Below are 23,301 nucleotides of genomic sequence, written 5' to 3'. Positions count from 1 at the left end.
ATCAAGAATAAGGATAATACATGCGTCACAGGTTGGTTGTGAAAGCTGAGTGAGTAGCAGTTAGTAGGCTCTCTAATAAACCTTCCTGTTATTTGCCCAGGCACTGGGTTGTTTAAAAGCTCCTCCAGGTGATTCCAGTGGTCAGATTTGGTTGTTAAATGCTTCTCAAGAACATCTCTGAATTTTTTCCATTTATTTCTGTCTTCTGGATGTGTAAATGTTAATACAGTTTGGGACCTAGGAAAACTGAGGTCTATGTTTTAGTTGTAGAAGTTGTGACTCAGAAGTTGGATAGTGACCTGGTATTGCTGTCTTATCTTTGATCTAAGTCTCAGAGATGTGGGAGGGGGTAGGGGAGAGGGCAGGGGTAATGTATGTTGTGTTTCAAGAGACTGAAATTAAATCTAAGGCTATGCTGGAAGAAAATGTTTCTTGTTTATATGTTTGGTTTTGATTGGTCTTGAGCTGTATATGCCTTGGTCAAAATATATTTCCTTTAAATTATGTTGAGTGAAAGCATGTCTCCAAAAGTTGCATACTGTATGATTCCATTTATATTACAATCTTGAAATAAATTATACAGATGGAGAATAGATTCATGATCACCAGAAGTTGGGGTGAGGGTGTGGATCTAGTCCTGAAAGGGATATCTCAGGGGATCCTTGTGCCGAAACATTCTGTATTTTGATTGTGTTGGTGGTTTTAGGAAGCTATGCATATGATGAAACTGCACAGAATTACAAACACACACATAAATGGGTGCAGATAAAATTGGTGTAGTCTGAATAAGCTCTGTGCATGGTACCGATGGTTTCGGTGTCACACTATAATTATGCAAAATGTTATCTTTAGGGAAGGCTGAGTGAAGGGCCAACAGGACTTCCCAGTTCATTTCCTTGCAGCTTCCTGAGAATCTATACTTACTTCCAAATAAAAAGTTTTAAAAGGCATATTCTCTTTAAGACATCTTAGGGCAGGAGAATTGCCTAGCTCCCATGTAGGTCTTTGGATGTACCAAGATCATAAGGTCTCATAACATTTTGGTAAATAAAACTAAAAATTTAAGTTTTTTTTTTAAGTTTGTCATGGGAGGCCCGCAGACTTCCCTGGTGGCGGTAAAGAATCCGCCTGCCAATGCAGGAGACATGGGTTCGATCCCTGGGTCGGGAAGATTCCCTGGAGAAGGAAATGGCAACCCACTCCAGTATTCTTGAGGGGAATCCCATGGACAGAGGAGCCTGGCAGGCTACAGTCCATGGGGTTGCAAAAGAGTTAGACATGACTTAGCGACAAAATAACAACAAATAGAAGACCCCCAAATCAAGGTCTGGCTAATCTGAAACATAAAAGATGAGCCCTCTTAGCACACCCAGTGTTAAACATTTCTGTGAGGCTGCAAGCAAATTTAAAGTGACAGTGTACTGTTCGTCACTCCATCCCACATGCACCCCCATCACAGACTTGGCTAATGCAAAAGCAAAACTTTGCATTAGAGGGGTACTCGCTTCAGTTCAGTTCAGTTTAGTCACTCAGTTGTGTCCGACTCTTTGCAACCCCGTGAATTGCAGCACACCAGGCCTCCCTGTCCATCACCAACTCCTGGAGTTTACTCAAACTCATGTCCATTGAGTCGGTGATGCCATCCAGCCTCTGTTGTCCCCTTCTCCTCCTGCCCCCAATCCCTCCCAGCATCAGGGTCTTTTCCAATGAGTCAACTTTTCGCATGAGGTGGTCAAAGTATTGGAGTTTCAACTTCAGCATCAGTCCTTCCAGTGAACACCCAGGACTGATCTCCTTTAGGATGGACTGGTTGGATCTCCTTGCAGTCCAAGGGACTCTCCAGAGTCTTCTCCAAAACCACAGTTCAAAAGCATCAATTTTTCAGCACTCAGCTTTCTTCACAGTCCAACTCTCACATCCATACATGATCACTGGAAAAACCATAGCCTTGACTAGACAGACCTTTGTTGGCAAAGTAATGTCTCTGCTTTTTAATATGCTATCTAGGCTGGTCATAACTTTCTTTCCAAGGAGTAAGCGTCTTTTAATTTCATGGCTGCAATCACCATCTGCAGTGATTTTGGAGCCCCCAAAAATAAAGTCTGACACTGTTTCCCCATCTATTTGCCATGAAGTGATGGTACTAGATGCCATGACCCTAGTTTTCTGAATGTTGAGCTTTAAGCCAACTTTTTCACTCTCCTCTTTCACTTTCATCAAGAGGCTCTTTAGTTCCTCTTCACTTTCTGCCATAAGGATGATGTCATCTGCATATCTGAGGTTATTGATATTCTCCCAACAATCTTGATTCCTGCTTGTGCTTTTTCCAGCCCAGAGTTTCTCATGATGTACTCTGCATATAAGTTAAATAAGCAGGGTGACAATATACAGCCTTGATGTACTCCTTTTCCTATTTGGAACCAGTCTGTTGTTCCATGTCCAGTTCTAACTATTGCTTCCTGACCTGAATATAGGTTTCTCTATAGGCAGGTCAGGTGGTCTGGTATCCCCATCTCTTTCAGGATTTTCCACAGTTTATTGTGATTCACACAGTCAAAGGCTTTGGCATAGTCAATAAAGCAGAAATCGATGTTTTTCTGGAACTCTCTTGCTTTTTCGTATGACCCAGCAGATTTTGGCAATTTGATCTCTGGTTGCTTTGCCTTTTCTAAAACCAGCTTGAACATCTGGAAGTTCACGGTTCACGTATTACTGAAGCTTGGTTTGGAGAATTTCGAGCATTACTCTGCTAGTGTGTGAGATGAGTTCAATTGTGTGGTAGTTTGAACATTCGCTTAGGAGATATTAAAATTGAATGCTCGGGTTCCTGTCAATAGATTCTAAGTAGCCAGCACTGGTAAACAGCCCAGAATATGGGGTGACCTGTTATTAAGCAACTTAATGGAACACCCAGGCAACAAGGGGACTTGTTTTAACCACCTGCATACAAACCTATGGATTATTTTGCTGCTGCTGTTGTTGCTGAGTTGCTAAGTCATGTCTAACGTTTTGCAACCCCATGGAGCATAGCCACCAGGCTCCTCTATCTATGGGATTTCCCAGTCAAGAGTACTGGAGTGGGCTGCCCTTTCCTCCTCCAGGTGATCTTCCTGACCCAGGAATCAAACCCGCATCTCCTGCATTGGCAGGTGGAATCTTTACCACTGAGCCACCAGGGAAGCCCTGGACTCTTTCCATCCTTCACAATTGCAAACCATCTGTCTCTACTTGGTGGAGCCTCCATGAATGCAGCATCCCACCCCCTCCTAAACCTACCAGTCTCCCCCACCCAGGTTTTCTGCCTTGGGGAACTACTCAGTGACTCTGTTGTCTGGCAAGAACAAACTCAACATTCACATTTGTCATCAGTCTGGGGTTCCTTGTCTTGGACTTCATGGTGGCCGTGGCTAAAGCAGAGGGAACCCTGAAGTTACATGTTTATAGTCAGGGTCCTGTGTCCACAGCAGCTTTCTCATTCCCTAATATCTTCCCAAGACAGTACTCTCATGATCTTGTCTCAGGAGAAAGTAGTGAGGGCTCCCAGCTGGTTTCTGCTTCCTCCAAGGTCAAGTGAGCCAATTCAAGTAACAAAGTCCAGGGAATTCCCTGGCAGTCCAGGGTTAGTGCTTCCCTGCTGGGGGCCAGGGTTCAATCCCTGGTCAGGGATCTAAGAGTCCCCCCCTCCATTCCCCTCCCCCAAAAAGGAACAAAGTTCATTACTATATTGCACCTTTCCAACTCAAGAACACAGACCAGGGCTTCCGTGGTAGTCCAGTGGTTAAGATTCCATGCTTCCATTGCAGGGGACATGGGTATGATGCCCTAGTTGGGGAAGTTCTGCATGCTACAAAATGCAGCCAAAAGGAGGAAAAAAGAACACAGACCAACCCAGGAGAGGTAAGTTTGCTTACCTCGTTTAGGTATGGATACCAGAAATTTGAGATTAATAGCATCTCCCCAGTCCCTGAGGATTCAACAAACTGTTCAGTATCAAAAGAAATATCTAAGACCTTGTTCAAAGTCTGATTGAGAAGCAGCAGCAGCAGCTGGGAGTCTATCAGAAGTGCAAGCCCTCGGGTCCCACTCCAGACCCACTGAATCAAATTCTGGGGGTGAGAGCAGGATTTTTCTCTTACTGTGATAAAATACACAGAATGTAAAATTTACCATCTAACCCTTTTAAAGTGTACAATTCAGTGGCTTTTAGTATGTTTACAATATTGCACAACCAACAGTACTATTTGGTTCTGTATTTTCAATGCCCCAAAAGGAAACCCCATACCTCTCATGGCTTTTCCCTCCAGGCCCTGAGAACCACTAACCTGCTTTCTGTCTCTATGGGTTTGCCTGTTTTGAACATTTCACATAAATAGGACTGTCCCAAAATGTGGCCTTTTGTGGCTGGTCCCTGTCATTTAGCACGATCTTCTCAAGGTTCACCCTTCAGCTTTGTTCCTTTTTGTGGATTAATAATATTCCACTGTGTGGACAGACCACATTATGTTCATCAGTTCATCAGCTGATGGACATTTGGGTTGTTTCCATCTCTAGCTAATATAAATAATGATGCTATGAAGACCCGTGTACAAGTTTTTGTTTGAACACCAGTTTTCTGCTCTCTTAAGTACATACTTAGGAGTAGAATTGCTGAGTCATACTGTAACTCTATGTTTAATTTTTTGAGGAACTGCCGAATGTTTTCCACAGTGGGGGCACCATGTTACATTCCCACCAGCAATTCAGGAGAGTTTCAGTTTCTCCACATCCTGGCAGATCAACTCTTGTTTTCTGATTTTTCATGACAGTCATCCTAGTGAATGTGAAATATTACCTCATTGAAGTTTTGGTTTCCAGTCATTGTTTTTAAGTAGCCCTCTTGCTGGTATTAATGCATCCAAAGTTTAAAAAAATTGTCCAGGTAGCATTCACTTAAGAACTAGTTATGGAAATACAGAATCTTAGGCCCTCTCAGACCAATTCAGTCAAATCCTGCATTTTAACAAGGCCACCCGATGCAAAGAGCAGACTCATTGGAAAAGACTCTGATGATGAGAAAAATTAAAAGCAAAAGGAGAAGGGGACAACAGAGGATGAGATGGTTGGATGGCATCACCGACTCGACATGAGTTTGAGCAAACTCAGGGAAATAGTGAAGGACAGGGGAGCCTGGCGTGCTGCAGTCCATGGGGTCACAAAGAGTCAGACACGACTGAGCGACTGAACAAGATCACCGTACACAGTGTTTGAGAAGCACTGATGTAGGCAACAGCCCCCAACTGCTAACACTTCCTCATCATTGCTTAAACATACTAGAGTTAGGGTCTGTGGTTTTTCTGTTTGTTTTGGGGGGTTTTTTGTCCCCCATTTTTGCCTGGTATCTTCTTGTTTGGTAGTCTGGAAGAGTGAGAGGAACACAGAATTTGGAGGAAAAGAACAGACCTGGGTACCAACCCTGACTCCACTGCTTACCAGCTGCATGATCCTGGGCTAGAGTGTTCTTGATCTAAAAGGAGTTAGTCTCTGCATCCTGTAGATGTTAGAAATGAATGACTTCAAGTATGTAAGCATCTAATTAAACTCAGCACAAAGACATTCACTCCATCTTACTCTCCCCTCTACCCATTGTCCTACGCTTGCCCTGGCTAGTTTTAAGGAAGTAGATCTCATTTTTGGCTTCCTCTCACATCACTGAGCAGCTGAACCTGGCTGAATGATTTGCCAGATGGTTCCCTTAAGGCAGCTAGTTCGGCAAGGGAAAAAAAAAAAATCCAGGCATGATCCCATAATCAATATCTACCTATAAGGGCTTCCCTGGTGGCTCAGTTGGTAAAGAATCTGCCTGCAGGACAGGAGATATGGGGTTCAATTCCTGGGCTGGAGGATCCGCTGGAGAAGGAAATGGCAACCCACTCCAGTACTCTTGCCTGGGAAACCCCATGGACAGAGTTGCCTGGTGGGATACACTCCCTGGGGTCACGAGAGTTGGACACGACTTAGTGACTAAACCACCACATGGACTAAGTCAAACTGAACTCAAGGTTGGATCTGCCGATACCCATAACTTGTAGACTTGTAAGACTCTCTGTGAGGCCACTGACTTTGATGCAAAGTAATTTTCAAACATTTTTAAATAGCTTGATGAGATGGGTGTCAACTACAAATCGGCACTTGCCAAGATCATTGCCAACGACTGAATAACAAGGGCATTCACCCTCTGCCTTTTAGGAGACTGAACCCTGCACTGTTGCAGCTGTTGACCTTTAACACCTCCTGTGGGAGTTCAGGGTGGAGTAAGGCACTCTGTGCTCCAGGCATGGGTCTTTAGATAGATGTTTTAGGAACAGATTCTATAACCTCAATCTTTCCATCTCCTCATATCTAAAAAAGCAATAAATCCCTTCATGGTCATATCAGATCCTCGTGACAAGCAGAAACCTTTTTGTAAATGAATGTTTAATAGTATTGAACTCCCCCCTTCATCAAAATCTTATATATCCACCTTCCCCTACTACCTCTTCTGGAACAGTCTCTCAGAACTATCTGAGGTGCTGCCTTCCAGGCTGCAGTCTTCATTTTGCCCCCAATAAAACTCAACTTGCAACTCTCAAGTTGTGCATCTTTTTAGTCGACTTGGGCAACCATTACTGTCTCTCAGTAGAGAGGTCCCTGTTGCTAGAGTACCTTCTGCAACTGTGCTAAGTGCTCAGAACCCACAGCGCATTTAGCTCTACGGTTGAGACCAGAAGTTCTCAACTGGTGGTGATTCTGCACCCCACCCCCACCCCCAGTGAATACGTGGTAATATCTGAAGGTTTCTCAGCACTGTGGGTGGGTACTACTTACATCTAATGAATCAAGAACATGTGCCACTAAACATCCTATATTGCATCAGACAGCCGCCCACAGAAAGAATTAGCCCCCTCGGAAATATCAATAACGTGGAGGCTGGCAAATGCTGCCTTAGACTCAGTGCTGTGTCACCTGTCATACAGAAGGTGAAAGGGACCCATAGACAAGTGGGGTGGCCTGCCCCCAGATCACCCAGCTAGTGATACAAGAGCACAGTTCAGAGCATGAGCGGCTCAAAATCCCTGATGCCTCAGTTGTTTTTATAAGGTTTGCTTTTAGCTGTTCTCACTCAAACACAGCTTTCAATATAACACAGGTATTTGCTCTGCAATTTCTTAAGCAGACAGCTTGCCAGAAAAGAGTTTCAGACCTCTCAAACATAAAGATTTTTCACCTGCCCTTTGTCCCATCAATCAAAGAATCATCTCTCACTTCCTTCAATCCTTGGTTAAATATTTATCAAACTGCCTTGCCGGGATTTAGGTTAAAGAGCTATCCTATTCTATGGGAGGGATGAGAAATGAACTTGCTTACAGGGAAGCGGCGGGGGGTGGGGGGGGGGAGGTAGAAATGTCCTCCCAGGTAAGTTGTGGTCAAATCTTGAAGTAGTGACCTATTGGGCTTATCGGCCAATAGTGTGTGATAGGAAGCAGCAGGATGAAATGCCATGTAGTGTCACAGTCAGGCGTGGTGATGCCAGCAGTGGGCAAGATTAAAAGCCACAGGGGCACACAGACCCAGCCTCTTCATGGCGGATGGCCTTTGAGTCTCTTACTCCACTACACGCCAGGTTCAAAGCTGATGCTTAAATCCATGTCATTTCATCCCATCTCACCATGTCCCCAAGAAGGAACAATCATTATTATCCCCTTTGTAAAATGCAGAAGCTGCAACTCAGAGATTCAGGACTTTGTCCTGGGTCACTCCACTGTCAGCGGGAAAGACAGGATCAAAACCTAAGCAGTTTATCCCCACTCAGCTTCCTGGCTTTCCCTCCTTTTTGAAACCTGATTCTACCTATATATCTACATGCTGCCTCTCTTGTTCTTTCTGTTTCTTGTTGCTTTCTTTGGAGAGGGGGAGATGTAGGAGGGAAGGGTGTATTAGTAATGTGATGGACTCTTGTGTGCATCTCCTGGAGAAGTCTTTAAAGAAGCAATGTTTCTGCCCTGCCCCAATCCTGGAACTTCCTGTCTACAGGAGTGGTTATACTGACCCTCTTTACACCTGGGTATGGGGGTGAGGCCAAAGCTTGCAGATTAGTAGGCGGAGGAACATGGTAGAGGTGATCCTTTGGGAAAAGTCTCTGACATGATGTTAACACAAGATCCCACCTGAATCAGTGGGAGAGGCAGTGACTTGGTGCATCAGAACATGGGGCCAAAGTTCAATTCCAGTTCTAGCTGCAGGGCTGGTAATGTAACTGTTCTGAAACTTGATTTTCACAACTGCAAAAGGAGGATACTAATACTTCACGGGCTTGTTGGGATCATATATCTGATGGCATCCCCAAAATACCTAAAGCCTAATAGTTGTTTGTTTAATTGCTAAGTCATGTCTGACTCTGACCCCATGGACTGTAGCCCGCCAGGCTCCTCTGTCCATGGGATTTTCCAGGCAAGAATACTGGAGTAGGTTGCCATTTCCTTCTCCTAATGGATGCTTCCTAATAATTATTAACATTTATTAGATGTCTACTATATGCCAGGCACCACTCTAAGTATTGTAACATCAGTTCTAAATGTACTTATTGGTCACAACTATCCATCTTCCAACTGCTCTTTGACTCTGACTTTCTTGCCTCCCTCTTATAAGGATTCTTGTAACCACATCAGACCCACCTAGATAACTCGGGATAACCTCTGCCTTTCAGGTCCTTAACTCAATCATACCTGCAAAGTCCCTTTTGCCAGGTAAGGTCACATAATTCAGGTTCAGGGCATTACGGCATGGATATATTTGAGAGATCATTATTCTCTACCAGACCAGTTATCTATTCACAGTATCCTGAGACACTGTCTTTGTGGTTGCTTGCTATGCCGCCTTGAATAACTGGAACAGAGTTATCAGTTCCAGCTTGGCTCCACCTTGCTGATGCAAACTTCCATGATAATTCTACATGATATTGTCATGCAGAGGGTGGCCAAGGTGCCAGGCTCAAGACAACCTGAAGAGTCAGGGCAGCCAGGAGCTCCCGGGAGGACTTTGGAGAATGCTTGTTAGTGACTGGCTCGCTCTCTCTCCATACCTCCATCCTCAAAATGAGAAAAAGCCAGCATGTACTCCCAAATAAGTACATTTTCCAAAATTACTATTGCATTAGCTTTGCCAAGAGACTCATCATCAAGTCATCAAGCTGTCATCATCTTGGATGTTAATTTCTGTGGATTAGTAGTAGGCTATATAGTGTCTTTTACACATCCCATGACTTTTCTGATACTTGTATTACAGTCTGGCTTCTTTTCTCCTTGCTTAAAATCTTTTCCATTGTTCTACAAAACACTCATCAGCAAAGTGCAAGGAATTCTGCTGAATTCCTCTGCTCCTCATCAATAAGGTAAACTGTATGCATAGCTTAATATCTTTGGCTCCTGTCTTCTTACAAACGCCTGCGCTGTCAGGGACATATGCTTCCTGTCTGCTCTGATTTCATGCTATTGGTCTAACAACTTTATAAAATACCCTGGGTGATTTATGAGTCCTATAAATGAACCCACTGCTGGGTTTTCCCTGAAACATAAGGATTCAGAGCTGGGTGTGATGAAGGAAGACTCCATGCATCCTGGTGGGTGGAGTGAGAGGTTCCAGTGGGTGACTGGCTGAGAGCAAAGGAGAGAAAGGGATAAACAAACCCAAGAAAGCTCGAAGCTCTGAAACCTAAAGACCAGGAGATGAACAGCAAGAAGTTAAGAGAGCAAATTTTTGAGTTGCTAGTAGCAAGTTTAGCTTCAGACATGTTGACTTGATGACAATGGTAAAATAATGGAATGGAAATAATTAAGGCTAGGTGTAAAGGTTTTGCATGTCTAATGGTGAGAATAGGAGATGTATGATTTAATACTCAAAAATTTTCCTCTAATGGAAGCATGTAATAAGTGAAAGTGTTAGTCACTCAGTCATGTCCAACTCTTTGCGACCCCACAGACTGTATTCACTAATCTCCTCTGTCCATGGAATTCTCCAGGCAAGAATACTGGAGTGGGTAGCTATTTCCTTCTCCAGGGGATCTTCCCAACTCAAGAGTCAAACCAGGGTCTCCTGCATTGCAGACATATTCTTTACTGTCTAAGCCACCAGGGAAGCCCAAACATGTGACAAGTCAGTTCAAAGTCTTGGCTTAAGGACTCCCCTTGTGGTCTAGAGGTTAAGACTCTGTGCTTCCAATGCAGGGGGTGCAGGTTTGATCTCTGGTCAGGAAACTAAGATCCTACATGCCATGTGGCATGGCCAAAAATTTTTTTAAAGGCTTAGAAAAAGTTTTAGAGGCCAAGTTGAAGATGTATGAATGGACATCCTCATAGTATAAATTCATCACTTGCCCATTCATTCATCCATTTTTCCATTCATTTGCACCCTTGCATTTTTTCATTTATTGATTGAGCTTTTACTTCATGCCAGACACAGGGCCAATAACAGATAGTGTGCATATTAGTGAAATGTAAAATAAAATCTTACGAATGAATGAGCAGCTCAAAGTTGAGCACAGAGGAAGAGAAAAACTTCATTGTCACTGTGTCAAGCAAAAGGCAATGATAAGCCGTTTCAGTAAATATTTGTTGAATGAATGAGGCAAAGGAACATGTGAGACTTCCAGAAGTACCAGACTGAGGAAATTGAAGTTTTTGCAGAGGTCAAAAATGTAAAGGCTAAGTTCAGAAGAAAGGTAAGGGTGAAATACTGCCAATGTGTTTTCTCAGGATTGGTTTGTTTTAGCAAAAAAACTGGAAATATTTTGGGGTTCTCACAAAAGTTAAAATACAACACTCATTGCTCTTAACCATCTTAGACCTATCTCCCTCTCCATCCTTCCCCTCCTCCCTCCCTCTTTTCCTTCCTTCTTTTCTTCCTTCCCTGCAACCAGCAGTGTTAATGTTGAAAGTGTTAGTTACTCAGTCGTGTCCAGCTCTTTGTGACCCCATGAACTGTAGCCCACCAGACTCCACTGTCCATGGGATTCTCCAGGCAAGAATACTGGAACGGGTTGCCATTCCCTTCTCCTGAGGATCTTCCTGACCAGGGATTGAGCCTGGGTCTCCTGCATTGCAGGCAGATTCTTTACTGTCTGAGCCACCAGAGAAAGTATCAATGTTAGCAACACACTCAAATAGCTGTAAAATTCAAGGAAGTTGCTAAGTTAGAACCAGGGAAGAAAATATCAGGGACAATATCAACTGTCTAAAAAATTAAAAACAAACAAACAAAAAAAACCCTTCCCCCTTGAAACGTAAAGAAACCCAAATCAAACGAACAAATAGTTAGACTTTTATTAAAAAAAAAGAAAAGAAAAAAAATCTTACTCAGAGCCAACTGAGCCAACAGTGAAAATCGGTATTCCTCTACACAAAGACAGGATCCTGGAGTTTAGAGCCCACCCTCTTGGCTTCCCACTTACCCACACAGTGACTTCCCCAAACAACCCCCTGGACACCACTCAAAGCCAACTAAGGCTCTGAGGAACCCCAGTTTGTAGGTTTGTCATATATGGCCTTTACTATGCTGAGGTAGGTTCCTTCTATGCCCATGTTTTGAAGAATTTTAATCATAAGTGGGTGCTGAATTTTGACAAAGTCTTTTTCTGAATCTATTGAGATTATCACATGGTTTTTATCTTTCAATTTGTTAATATGGTGTATCACATTGATTGATTTGCATATACTGAAGGATCCTTGCATCCCTGGAATAAACCCAACTTGATCATGGGGAATGAGCTTTTTGATGTGTTGCTGAAATCTGTTTGCTAAAATTTTGTTGAGGATTTTTACATCTATGTTCATAAGTGATATTGGCCTGCAGGTTTCTTTTTTTGTGTTTTCTTAGTCTGGTTTTGGAAATATCTATTCTAGGAGAAAGAATTTGACATCATCTGCATGGGCATTTTTTTATGGACAGGAGATGTTAAACCCTTGACTTGTTAACTATCTGCCCTTTGAAATGGACAGAGATAAGCCATCAAATGTCACACCCTGTCCCAACTATCTTGAGACTGCAAAACAATGGGAACAATCTTATGGAAAATGGTGATTGGCAGCCAACAAAAACACGGAGCTCTGACAGTGCCAAAAGAGTGAAGGTGTGCCGACTCATTGTCCAAGGAATGACAGAGCGTGTAGAAGCTGGGAGGATGGAAAACACACGTCCTCCATCATGCTGACGTGAACTGTGTGCAGGGTTTCCTGGCCAAATCTAGGAAGCTTGTGCATTAGCAGTCACGCTGTGAGGATACATGAGAACCCTAAATCCCCAGTAATGAACAGATGAGTCAGAAGATAGGTAAGAGTCAGTACATGAAAGGATTTGAAAGAGAAAAAAAAGGTTTTGTACTAAGATCAATGGCAAACACAGGATTTGACTAATCCTCACCCAGCCCTGCATGAGAGTCCTGCTCTCTTGTTCAGCCCACAAACACTATAGGCTGCATCTCGTAGGACTGGCAGCCACGACCTTGTGGGGGAAAGGCAAGCTCACCTGCCATGCTGCTGATGTTCACCAGCCTCCCCTTGGATTTTCTAAGAAGAGGCAGAAATTCCTTCGTGACTTCCACGGCCCCGAAGAAGTTCACGGCCATGCATCGTTTGTATTCGGTCATGGGAATGAGTTCCCCATCGGTTGGTAAGCCAAGGACTCCGGCATTGTTGATCACAGCCCACAGTCCTGAGAACAGAAAGGAACAGCTCTGAGATCGGGCAATACCAAGAGAACGGGAGGATTTTTAATCCTTCAAGCTCCAAAGTCAAAAGGACCCATTTGAGACTTGAGATCTGGGCAAGAGATCACTTCAACTCTTACACCTCTGTCTTGGGGCTTCCCTGGAGGCCCAGTGGTTAAGACCTCACCTTCTAATACAGGGTGGTGTGGGTTCAATCCTTTGTTAGGGAACTAAGATACCACAAGCCTCATGGCCCAAGCCAAAACATAAAACAGAAGCAATACTGTACCAAATTCAATAAAGAGTTTAAATATGGTCCACATTAAAAAAAAAAAAAAGAAAAGTCTTGAAAAAACCTTACTCTTCTTGAATACTTGTGAAAAATTAAGAAATGGTTTTATGGAGGTATATTCTTTTGCCTCAAAGTTTATTCCAAGTCTGCCTCATGTTTCTCCCTCAAAGGAGTGTGTGGAGACAGAATGATGTCTCTAGGACATGCAGGTTTAAGACAATGTGTCTCACATGCAGTGAAACAATATAAGATCCTATCTTCCCTTTTCCTTTGACTGGAAAAGTTCCCCTAGTACAGGGAAACAGGAAAACTAGAGCAGAAATGCCAAGAGCTAAGAAGACTGCAGAGTCCCTGAGCTCTGCTCCCTTCCCCAGTCAGCCTGATCCCCTTGACTGACTGGAATCACAAGGAGAGCTTGTTCACACACAGGTGGCTAGGACCCAGCTCCAGAGAAACTGATTGGGGGTGTGTGGGGTGAGGCCTGACAATCTGCATCTCTAGCAAGTTCATAGGTGACGCTGACACTGCAGGCCTGGACCTCACTTGGAGAACCACTGTCCACAACTGGTGATTTTTCAGCCTTGACTGCACATTAAAATCACCTGGGGAGCTTTTTAAGACCCCCGACACCCAGGCCACACTGCAGCCAATTAGATCAGCAACTGTGGGGTAGTAAAGAAGGGGGATCTTGGCATTAGCCATTTTTTAAATTCCCTATGTAGGTGATTCTGGTGTACAACCAAGCTTCAGAGTCATTGCCCTAAACGGCGGGAGAGCGGTAATACAGAAACTCCACGTGCTTTGTGGGGAGGAAGGTCTGGAGCACGAGTCACATGAGAGAAACAGGCGACAGGATCCGGGGCGTGTTCAGCTAGATAGACCCGAAGCAGAGTCTCTGAGTTCCCTGGGCCACTGCAGGGTTTAGACCAGTGGTTCTCAAGGTGTGGTCCAGACCAGCAGCAGCAATTGGGAACTTATTAGAAATGCAAATACTGGAGCCCCATCTCAGACCTGCTGAATCAGAAACTGATGATCAGAAATTACTGTTGAAGCTCAGCATTGTGACATAACGTGCCCAAGTGTGAGATGCACACCCACGTGTGAGAAACACTGGAATACAGAGGTGCAGAATGAGCCTCCATGCTAGGAAAGACACAGAAATGGCAGCAGACACCAGCCCTAACAGCGCCCTTCTGATGACTTCAAAGAGGCAAGTAGCAGCCAACTTGCATGAGGACTGGACAGAGTATTGGACATCTCAGCAGGGTCCAGCATGAAGCACTGGCCATCAAAGATGTAATGTCCCATCCCTAGGAATTCAGGATGCCACCATGCAGAAATGAGAGAAAGCTCCAAATGACTGACATGGTTTTCGCCGTGGCTCAAGACAGAAATTGAGTTGACTTATAGAAAATAAAGTTACATTTCTTGCACAGCTGAGTTGGTGGTCTGACATTTACATGCAGTAATGACTGGGAGTTGTAAGTGAGAGGATGCCTGGCATGAAGTAAGAGCTCAACAGCTATTAGAAGGTTGGTGACAGGAGGAGAGGATGCCTCCAATTAGTCCCTCCAAGTGATGGTTTTAATTGACTCAATCTGATGCATACCTTTGACCAGTCAAATATACAGGTGGCAGCTTGAGAATGCCCTATGACAGGGGCCAGCAAACATATCCTGTAAAATGCTGGATAGTAAATGCTTTAACATTGCAAGTCCTACTCACTCAACTTTGCCATTATGGTGTGAGCAGCCACAGACAATCTGTAAATGAACGGGAGTGGCTGCATTCCAAAAACAATAGGGACATTGACATTTGTATCCCATATAATTTTCATGTGTCCAAAAATCTTCTTCTGATTTCTTTTAACCATTTAAAAATGTAAACACCATCCTGAGCTCACAGGATATACAAAAACAGGTGGCAGATCTATATAATAATCTATATATCTTTATAAAATGCTCTTTAAAAAAATAAAATAAAATACTCTTTAAATGACAAAGTTAAAGAGATAGAGAACAGGCTACTGCTATTGCTAAGTCACATCAGTTGTATTCGACTCTGTGCGACCCCATAGACGGCAGCCCACTGGGCTCCCATCCCTGGGATTCTCCAGGCAAGAACACTGGAGTGGGTTGCCATTTCCTTCTCCAGTGCATGAAAGTGAAAAGTGAAAGTGAAGTCGCTCAGTCGTGTCCGACTCTTCGAGACCCCAAGGACTGTAGCCTACCAGGCTCCTCCATCCATGGGATTTCCCAGGCAAGAGTACTGGAGTGGGTTACCATTGCCTTCTCCGAGAGAACAGGTTAAGGATGAGAATATCGCTCTTCAGAGGTAACATAATAGAGTCTGGTGGTGATGAAACAGTTCTGTATTTTGAGTGGGGTGATTTTGCACAAAACTACACATGTAATGAAATTGTGAGCAAGCACACACACATACACACATGCACGCACCTGCACTTGCATGTGTAACTGATGAAATCTGAATGAACTCTGGGAATTACACCAATGCCAGTTTCCTGGTTTTGATATTGTACTATAGTTATGCAAGATATTAATACTGGGGGAGGCTTGGCAAAGAGTGAATCTACTATTTTTTCAAAATGTTAAAAAAAAAAAAAAGGCAGGGCCACAGCTTGCCAACTCCTGCCATAGAATCCTAAGCTGGCCAATAAACTTATTATACCTGTAGGGCTTCATAACAGTTTTTTAAAAATTAATATTAATAACAAACAAAGGGATTTTCCCCATGGCTCACATTTAAAGAATCCACCTGCAATGCAGGAGACACAGGTTCGATTCCTGGGTCAGGAAGATTCCCCTGGAGGAGGGCACAGCAACCCACTGCAGTATTCCTGCCTGGAGAATCCCACACACCAAGGAACCTGCCAGGCTACAGTCCACAGGGGATCACAAAGAGTCAGATATAACTGAGTACGCAGATACCAGAGCAATAATGAACAATATGTTCATACTAATTTAAAAATCTTCTGTGTAGGGACACAGCACATTTGTTGGCCCTCTTACAGGAGCTGAGGTTTTCTGGTTTATCCACGTGGCCCAGAGGGTTCTTTAGCAAACATCCTTCTTCATGATTTTAAATGACCCTGTTCTGCTGCTCTACTTTCTGTTTGACTTGAGAGGCTGAAGTCGAGAGAGACCTCGAGAACAGGTAATTCTGTATCGGTGTTGAATCCGTATATTGGTAACTCTGCCTCAGTGAGGACTATTCTCCAGAATGCAGGTCCCAAAACAGCATGTACAGTGTTTTCCAAATGCTCACACCTTGGAAGGCATACTGATTGGATCCTTTCATCCCAGGACACTACCACTGTTATTAGCATTTCAAGAAGTACTACTTTATTATTCACTATGGCCAATACTGTCCCACTGGGCCTCTCTAGATGGTGTATATTGAACATCTCCTAACAAGACACCATCAAGTCAATAAGAGGGATAGCAAGAGACAAGGCCAGGAAAATGACATTTTCTAGAAAACAACTATATTAGTTTTTTTCTGGGTAGGTCAGGTGTGAAGAGGATATAAGGAGGAAGTCCTTGAGGCCTTCATGGAAAACCCCCAAGTGAAGCCAGAACAGGAGAAAGCAAAGCTAATTAAGAGAGGCTGGGTCCTGATGACATTGCTTGAGTGCCTGGATCCAGACATGCCTAAAGCAAACGGATCTTTTTAGTTATGTAAGCTAAATGCATTCCCTTTATGCAAAGAGCTGACTCATTTGAAAAGACCCTGATGTTGGGAAAGATTGAAGGCAGGAGGAGAAGGGGATGGCAGAGGATGAGATGGTTAGATGGCATCACTGACTCAATGGACATGAGTTTGGGTAAACTCCAGGAGTTGGTGATGGACGGGGAGGCCTGGCGTGCTGTGTTTCATGGGGTCACAGGGAGTTGGACACGATTGAGCGACTGAACTGAACTGAATTAAACTATGCTTTAGCAGTTTTGAATTGGGTTATGTCACTTGTATCTGAAAGAATCCTGATGGAAACATAGTTTTGGTTCTTAAGAAACCTTGTGGTGAGGAGTGTGAGATGGACATCTTTGTATAATAATGCAGTAATGAGGGTGTGTGCAAGGGGTAAAGAGTGAGTTTCCAGAAGAGGAAATGAATGATGTAACCTGGATTACTAGGAGGGTCATGCAAGAGCTGTTATGTTTGAGATGGATCTCCTGTAGAGTAGAGTGTTTGGTTGGACAAAGGCAAAAGTCTAGAGAAATGAAGTGGAAGCAAGAGGGAAGTTTGGGTAAGAGGAAGCTGAAGGTACAAAGTCATGAACTAGAACATTCTATTCTGGAAACCATTCATCATTTACGAGTGGAATAGCAGACACTGCAGATGAAGGTTTTGGCAAGGGCTATTCTCCTGAAAGGTCTTAGAATCCCTGTGAAGGTGTTTGATGGTGAATGGAGGACCACAGAACCATTCAGTGAGATAAAGCCCATGCTTGGCTCGTGGGAGGAGCCCAAGACATGGAGGCTCAGTTTATCAAAGGAGATGCATGATACTCTAATATGAGCACATTGTAAAGACCACTCTCCACCTGGAAAGCAATGGGGAAGGAAACCCGATTGCAAAGAGAGCTCAGGTGGGAGATGAGGGCCCCAGTTAAACCATAGCTCCCTAAGGATAATAGGAAGGGGCGGGATGGTAAAGATATAGGACATAGAATTGACAGGACTCAGGACCAACTGGATGCAGAAATCAAGGGTAAGCTGCAGGCTTAAGCGACCCCCTGGTTGTTTGGCTTAAACGACTAATTGGGTGGCAGTGCCTGGGCTTCCGTAGAGGCTCAGACAGTAAAGAATTCGCCTGCAGGAGACCTGTGTTTGATCCCTGGGTCAGGAAGATCCGCTGGAGGAGGGCATGGCAACCCACTCCAGTATTCTTGCCTAGAGAATACCCCTAGACAGAGGAGCCTGGCGGGCTACAGTCCACGGGGTGGCAAAGAGTCGGACATGACTGAGCGACTGAGCACAGCCGGTGTCTGAGCCAGGGCCTCAGTCGTCAGATGCAGGAGGGGAAACTGATTTGCAGACTAGAAGCAAGGGAAAAATATTGAGGTCCGTTTTTGACAAATTGAGGCGGGATATCTGGCAACCAGTTGTATATGCCTATAGGTCCTGACGTTGAAAAGAGTGCTAGGTTGTTAACACAGATTCAGAAATTACGGGATTAAATGGCAGTGTTTCTCAACTCTGGCAGAATATTAGCATTGCTGGAAGAGCTTTAAAATGTGCTAATACCTGGGACCCCCAAATGGGATCTTCTTTATAGGGGACCTTCCCAGCTAACAGAGAGCACCAGTACCAGCCTCGCTGCGGAAGGATCTGCTGAGTTACTGTCTGCAGATACCGATTTTATCTGCTGGGGAAAAGTCCCCAGGTTGCGTGGGAATCACAGACGTGTGACCTGTGCTTCAGAAAAGCTTAGTTTAATTTTCCACTGGCATTACCTTAACATCTTAAACATTTTGTAAACAAGGGGCCCCACATAACTTGCAATTTTGCACTGCATCCCCTAAATTACATAGCCCATCCTGGGTCCACACATAGGTATTTTAAGACACTTCCTGGGTGAAAATTCCTGGTATAAGAAGAGAAACAGGATAGCCCAGGAAATTTGGAGTGGGGTCTAGGGATGGAGCCCTCAGTAACATTCACATTTAGGTGACTGGCACAGCGGACAGAGGAAGGAGGTTCATACAAGAGAAGCAGAAAGAATGATCAGAGAACTTGGGGGATAAAATATGGCTGGAGACCCCCAAAGCCCAAGGAGGGGAGGGTAATCAACACATTCAAACACTGCAGAGAAGTTAAGAGCTTGGTGTTCAGGATAATACATACTGATTCCCTTGGCCAGACCAGTTAAGGAGATGTGTCAAGAAGTGAAAATAGGGCAGCAGGATTCGAAAGAACTTGGCTTTGAAGGAAGAGGAAGAGAAAGGTGGGGGCTAAGGGAAGACAGCCATTATGAAGCTATTTTCAGTCTAATACATGTTAGTATCAGTAAGAGGAAAGACATGTGGAGGGGCAGTAAGTAACAGGAGAGTGAGTGAGCAGAGGTTGGAGGGAATGAGATGGAGAATTCTGTCACTTCTGAGGAAGGACCATGCCTGACTCCTTCCCAATGTCTTCATATCTGCAAGAGGTCCCAGCAAAGGGCAGGGGCTCAGCGCAGGGGTCTCCAGGTGCCAGGATAGACTGGACGGAAGTGGTAACTAAAGGCTAGAACCAGTGTTAGGCATTTGCAAGGAGGGTGGCGGGCAGTCGAGGGCACAGGTAGCTGAAGGCAGTACCTTTGTTCTGCACCTTCTCCTTCACTTTGCTGTAGGCCTCTTTTATCTCCTGCGTGTTGGTGATGTTCAGCTGGAGCACAGAGAGATGCTTGGAGCAGGTTCTTCGTAATTCCTCTGCTCCGGACCCCTGTTCATCCAGAACTCCGGCAAACACAGTGAAGCCCAGCTCGTCCAGATACCTGGCCAAACCATGGCCAAACCCAGAATCGCAACCTGCAAGGGGCCAAAGCAGTACAAAATGGGCTCAGACTAAAATGGCAGGAGAAATTACTGAAGAAAAATTCACTGCATGCTGTTTATGATGGTCTGTGTTCTCTGTAGAGAGTAGGTCTTGAGGAAGTTTTCTCCTTTGCTAAGTGGAAAATGGGCAGAGAAGCCACAACAGACAAATTTCTCCTTATTAAAAAAAAAATGGAGGTGAGGAAGAATTTGAGGTGGGGACATAAGTGGAAGGAGAAATGCTGATGAGGGGAAGGGGTCCAGGAGTGACTGGTGGCCAAAGAATGTAGCAGAGAAAACTAAGACATCTGACAGAAGCTTTTTTACTCATCTCTACGTGTAGTATTTGATGTAATAACCTCCATCACTGCATACAATCTTCAGTAAAATTTTCATTACAAACTAACAGGTTGGAGTTGGTTTTTCTTTTTAAAGATATAACAAAATGTCAGGTGCTGCTTCGAAGTGGACCCAGGACAATAGCAGGGGCTACCCACAGGGTCCAATTCTTTCTGAATTATGAAAGATGAAGACTCCTAGCCACCTGCCCTTCTCACCTCCTTAGACGCTTTCCCCTAAGCCATGGCCTTCTCCCAAACCACTGAACCCTAGGAAGACACCTGCAACAGAAGCCAGATAGAAATCCCTAAGTGCACTGCTTTATGAAACCAGAGGATAAGATCATATGCAAAACATATGTCAAATTGCAGAATTTTTTTCCCCGTTAATCAGAAAAGGTCCATTCCTGTAAATGCTAGAAGGAATTTGGTCCATGTGCTTCAGAGAACACAAATACACAGTTAATTTTTCCAATTCAAATTTCTTGCCTACTTTATTATTTTTTTTAATTTGCTGTATAGTTAGATTTTATTTTTTTCCCCATTTATTTTTATTAGTTGGAGGCTAATTACTTTACAATATTGTAGGGGTTTTTGCCATACATTGACATGAATCAGTCATGGATTTACATGTATTCCCCATCACAATCCCCCTCCCACCTCCCTCCCCACCTCATCCCTCTGGGTCTTCCCAGTGCACCAGCCCTGAGCACTTGTCTCATGCATCCAACCTGGGCTGGTGATCTGTTTCACCCTTGATAATGTACATGTTTAGGTGCTGTTCTCTCAAAACATCCCACCCTCGCCATCTCCCACAGAGTCCAAAAGTCTGTTCTGTACATCTGTGTCTCTTTTTCGGTTTTGCATATAGGGTTATCATTACCATCTTTCTAAATTTCATATATATGCATTAGTATACTGTATTGGTATTTATCTTTCTGGCTTACTTCACTCTGTATAATGGGCTGCAGTTTCATCCATCTCATTAGAACTGATTCAAATGAATTCTTTATAATGGCTGAGTAATATTCCATGGTGTATATGTACCCAGCTTCTTTATCCATTCGTCTGCTGACGGGCATCTAAGTTGCTTCCATGTCCTGGCTATTATAAACCGTGCTGCGATGAACATTGGGGTGCATGCGTGTCTTTCAGATCTGGTTTCCTCGGTGTGTATGTCCAGAAGTGGGATTGCTGGGTCATACAGCAGTTCTATTTCCAGTTTTTTAAGAAATCTCCACACTGTTTTCACAGCGTCGTGCCTACTTTAGTTGGACCCTTTAAGGTAACTTTTTTGGGTGTTGGTTCTAGAAGGTCTTGTAGGTCTTCATAGAAACGTTCAACTTCAGCTTCTTCAGCATTACTTGTCGGGGCATAGACTTGGATTACTGTGATACTGAATGGTCTGCCTTGGAAACCAACAGAGATCATTCTGTCATTTTTGAGATTGCATCCAAGTACTGCATTTTGGACTCTTTTGTTTACTATGAGGGCTACTCCATTTCTTCTAAGGGATTCTTGCCCACAGTAGTAGATACAATGGTCATCTGAGTTAAAGTCACCCCCCAAAAATGTCCTTTTCATTATAGGGGACTGGAATGCAAAAGGCGGAAGTCAAGAAATACTGGGAGTAATGGACAAATTTGGCCTTGGAGTACAAAATGAAGCAGGTCAAAGGCTAACACAGTTTTGCCAAAAGAACGCACTGGTCATATCAAACACCCTCTTCCAACAACACAAGAGAAGACTCTACATATGGACATCACCAGATGGTCAATACCAAAATCAGATTGATTATATTCTTTGCAGCCAAAGATGGAGAAGCTCTATACAGTCAGCAAAAACAAGACTGGAAGCTGACTGGATCAGATTATGAATTCCTTATTGCCAAATTCAGACTTAAATTGAAGAAAGTAGGGAAAACCACTAGACCATTCAGGTATGACCTAAATCAAACCCCTTATGATTATACAGTGGAAGTGACAGATAGATTAAGGGATTAGATCTGATAGAGTGCCTGAAGAACTATGGACAGAGGGTCATAACATTGTACAGGAAACAGTGATCAAGACCATCCCCAAGAAAAAGAAATGCAAAAAGGCAAAATGGTTGCATGAGGAGGTCTTACAGATAGCTGAGAAAAGAAGAGAAGTTAAAAGCAAAGGAGAAAAGGAAAGATATACCCATTTGAATGCAGAGTTCCAAAGAATAGAAAGGAGAGTTAAGAAAGCTTTCCTCAGTGATCAATGCAAAGAAATAGAGAAAAATAATAGAACAGGAAAGACTAGAGATCTTGTCAAGAAAATTGGAGATACCAAGGGGACATTTCATATAAAGATGGGCACAATAAAGGACAGAAATGGTATGGACCTAACAGAAGCAGAAGATATTAAGAAGAGGTGGCAAGAATACACAGAAGAACTATACAGAAAAGATCTTCATGACCCAGATAATCACGATGGTGTGATCACTCACCTAGAGCCAAACATCCTGGAATGCGAAGTCAAGTGGGCCTTAGGAAGCATCACTATGAACAAAGCTAGTGGAGGTGATGGAATCCCAGTTGAGCTATTTCAAATCCTAAAAGATGATGCTGTGAAAGTGTTGCACTCAATATGTCAGCAAATTTGGAAAACTCAGAAGTGGCCATAAGACTGGAAAAAGTCAGTTTTCATTCCAAAATCTAAGAAAGGCAATGCCAAAGAATGCTCAAACCACCACACAATTGCACTCATCTCACACACTAGCAAAGTAATGCTCAAAATTCTCCAAGTCAGGCTTTAACAATATGTGAACTGTGAACTTCCAGATATTCAAACTGGTTTTAGAAAAGGCAGAGGAACCAGAGATCAAATTGCCAACATCTGTAGGATCATATAAAAAGCAAGAGAGTTCCAGGAAAAAACATCTATTTCTGCTTTATTGACTATGCCAAAGTCTTTGTGTGGATCATAATAAACTGTGGAAAATTCTTAAAGAGATGGGAATATCAGACCACCTGACCTTCCTCCTGAGAAATCTGTATGCAGGTCAAGAAGCAACAGTTAGAACTGGACATGGAACAATGGATTGGTTCCAAACAGGGAAAGGAGTATATGAAGGCTGTGTATTGTCACCATGCTTACTTAACTTACATGTAGTGTACATCATGAGAAACACTGGGCTGGATGAAGCACAAGCTGGAATCAAGATTGCCGGGAGAAATATCAATAACCTCAGATATGCAGATGACACCACCTTTATGGCAGAAAGTGAAGAAGAACTAAAGAGCCTCTTGATGAAAGTGGAAAATGAGAGTGAAAAAGTTGGCTTAAAATTCAACATTCAAAAAACTAAGCTCATGGCATCTGGTCCCATCACATCATGGCAACTAGATGGGGAAACAATGGAAACAGTGAGAGACTTTATTTTGGGGGGC

The 23,301-nt window shown here is 43.6% G+C and overlaps 1 protein-coding gene across 1 annotated transcript in view; it reads right to left on the bottom strand.

The window, feature by feature from the left end:
- Positions 1-23,301, bottom strand: part of HSD17B2 (hydroxysteroid 17-beta dehydrogenase 2) — an 84,238-nt gene that overhangs the window by 8,177 nt on the left and 52,760 nt on the right. Inside the window, exons 2-3 of the mRNA XM_065920436.1 lie at positions 19,327-19,539; positions 12,535-12,720 (exon numbers count right to left, since the gene is read on the bottom strand). Of these exons, the coding sequence (XP_065776508.1) occupies positions 12,535-12,720; positions 19,327-19,539 (399 nt within the window). The remainder of the gene's footprint in view (positions 1-12,534; positions 12,721-19,326; positions 19,540-23,301) is intronic.

This window comes from Muntiacus reevesi, chromosome 2 (genome assembly GCF_963930625.1).
Source record: "Muntiacus reevesi chromosome 2, mMunRee1.1, whole genome shotgun sequence".
NCBI classification, from domain to species: Eukaryota; Metazoa; Chordata; class Mammalia; order Artiodactyla; family Cervidae; genus Muntiacus; species Muntiacus reevesi.
Note: the sequence above shows the minus strand (reverse complement) of the source record. Positions and strands in the feature narration are given on the sequence as shown.